The sequence below is a fragment of the Hipposideros armiger genome, unplaced genomic scaffold, assembly GCF_001890085.2.
Source record: "Hipposideros armiger isolate ML-2016 unplaced genomic scaffold, ASM189008v1 scaffold_482, whole genome shotgun sequence".
Lineage (NCBI taxonomy): Eukaryota > Metazoa > Chordata > Mammalia > Chiroptera > Hipposideridae > Hipposideros > Hipposideros armiger.
The window spans coordinates 1,336,315-1,338,413 of NW_017731832.1; the positions used below are offsets into that span (position 1 = coordinate 1,336,315).

At 47.1% G+C, this 2,099-nt stretch overlaps 1 protein-coding gene across 1 annotated transcript in view; it reads right to left on the reverse strand.

The window, feature by feature from the left end:
- LOC109395733 (alanyl-tRNA editing protein Aarsd1-like) overlaps positions 1 to 2,099 on the reverse strand; it is a 23,365-nt gene that overhangs the window by 4,471 nt on the left and 16,795 nt on the right. Inside the window, exons 9-12 of the mRNA XM_019667001.1 lie at positions 1,544 to 1,601; positions 948 to 1,104; positions 736 to 852; positions 299 to 511 (exon numbers count right to left, since the gene is read on the reverse strand). Coding sequence (XP_019522546.1) covers positions 299 to 511; positions 736 to 852; positions 948 to 1,104; positions 1,544 to 1,601 — 545 coding nt within the window. The remainder of the gene's footprint in view (positions 1 to 298; positions 512 to 735; positions 853 to 947; positions 1,105 to 1,543; positions 1,602 to 2,099) is intronic.

Sequence of the window (2,099 nt, forward strand, 5' to 3'; positions counted from 1 at the left end):
ACTTGGGCCAGTGAAGCAACATCCTCCACAACTAGACTGAAGAACAAAACGACAGCAACTTGTCTGTTCCCCTTCCCCCAATTCCCCAGCACTGCTCTCATCCCAATTCCCCAATAAAAATCTTAAAAAAAAAAAAAAGTGTGTCTCCTTCCAAATGGGGACCTGGGGACATTCTGAGTAGGCCTCTTAAGCAATTGGGGGAAAGGACATGAAAGAATAAACCATTTTGTGTGTGTCCGATTTACTATCCAAAGCACTTTATCATTTATGATCACACCTTACACCCAGAGATAGATTATTCTGTCTGCCTTACAGGTAGGAAATCTAAGCCCTGGGGTGTCCAGGATCTGAGAAACAGGAGGCAACAAAAGGGGGCATACTTAAGCAGAGCAGTCAGTGCTTTTTCAGTTCCATAACTTCTCTCCATCCACTTCAGCACCCGGTTCCCAGCCAGAAATATCAGGTTGGTTTTGTTCTTTTTCCCCTTTTCAGTGCCCAGAATTTTAATGACCTACATGAGGCAAAGCAGGTAAAACACACACACATGCAGAAACCGCACTGGTGCTGGACCCAAGCGTAGGCGATACCTAGACCTCTCCCCAGGCTCGGAAGTAATAAAGGACTGATTTCGCTCAGGACGCCTCAATTGTCCCCTTCTATCACTGCCAGCGTTGCTGTGATCCTCCCCTCCCGACACCCTCTCTCCCAACCATTCAAAAGCCCTTCCTCACATACCTGAAGGTCACTGAGATTGCTAACATGGGTCCCACAGCACATGTTGGAATCAACGCTCTTGATGGTAACAACTCGAATGGGCCCAGCATGATCATCTGGCAAACCCCGGCCCCTCACCTGGAACGCAAGGGAGAGGGAAGGGCTGTCTGGATTTTGATGAGGAGCCCTGGGAGGGCCACTGTACAAAGCCATCCCACTGGCTCTCGCCTCACCTGCTCCACCTCAGGATCATTCAGGCTCAGTTCTCGCACGTTCACGGGCAGCCGATCTCTGATTTTTTCATTGACACTCTGCTCAATGGCAGCTACTTGCTCTGCAGTCACAGAGGGGCTGTCCAGCTCAATCACACTCCGGAGTCGCCCTAACTCCCTGTCAGAAGAAGGAGAGTAGCCACAGGACACTGATGATGACAACAATAATATCAGAAAGTTTACGGTTTACAAAGAATGTCCATGTAAATTATCTGATTTAATCCTCACAAAAATCCTGCAAAGCAGAGATTGTCATTTCCATCTTACAGGTGAGAGGTAGTATGATCAAGGTCACACAGCCAGGATTCACCCCCTAGGTCTCTGGGCTCCAAACTCCATGGTCTTCCTAAACAAAGGCAGATGTCTCTTCTCTCATCCTCGTGTTTCCGCTAAGAAACACAAGGTCACCCACCACCCTATCTTCAAGGGGAACAGGAGAACACAGAAGATTCTGAACGCTGCCTTTCTTTTATCTTCCTACCCCCTGACCCATTACCAGGGAAGACGCTGGTAGTCAGGGACAATGCCCTACAGTTAGTCTCATGCCTCCTGCTCACCATGATGTTGTCTTCAGCCCAAACAGATGATCAGCAACTGCTGTGATGAGATGCTGCCCTGAGCAGAGAGAAGAGCCAAGAGAAGAGTGAGAAGCCCAGATATCCATATACTCCCACAAGAGCATCACAGACATCTTTCTTATTGAAGACTGGCAGGCACCAAGTAACACCCTTGAGATACTTCACTGAAAATCCTCATGAGAATTCTACAAGAAGCCATTTCACAAGTGAGGAAATTGAGGCCTACAGAGACCAAATAACTTGCCGAGACAATGTAGCTTATCAGAGGCAGGATGTGAACTCAAGTTCTAATGTGCCATATTCATTCATACAACAAACATGTATCAAGTGTCTAGCACATGCAAGGCACAGAGCTTGGCACTAGAAATATAGCATCATCCCTCATTGATGAAATGAGGAGGAGAAAGAAGAGAAAGAGAAGGAATTAACTGTAAAGGAAAAGAGAACAAGACAGCTAAAGACCTTGAAGGAGGAAAGAAACAAGACATGTTCAAGGAATTGAGAAGAAGGCCAGCATGGCCAGAATATGGGGGTG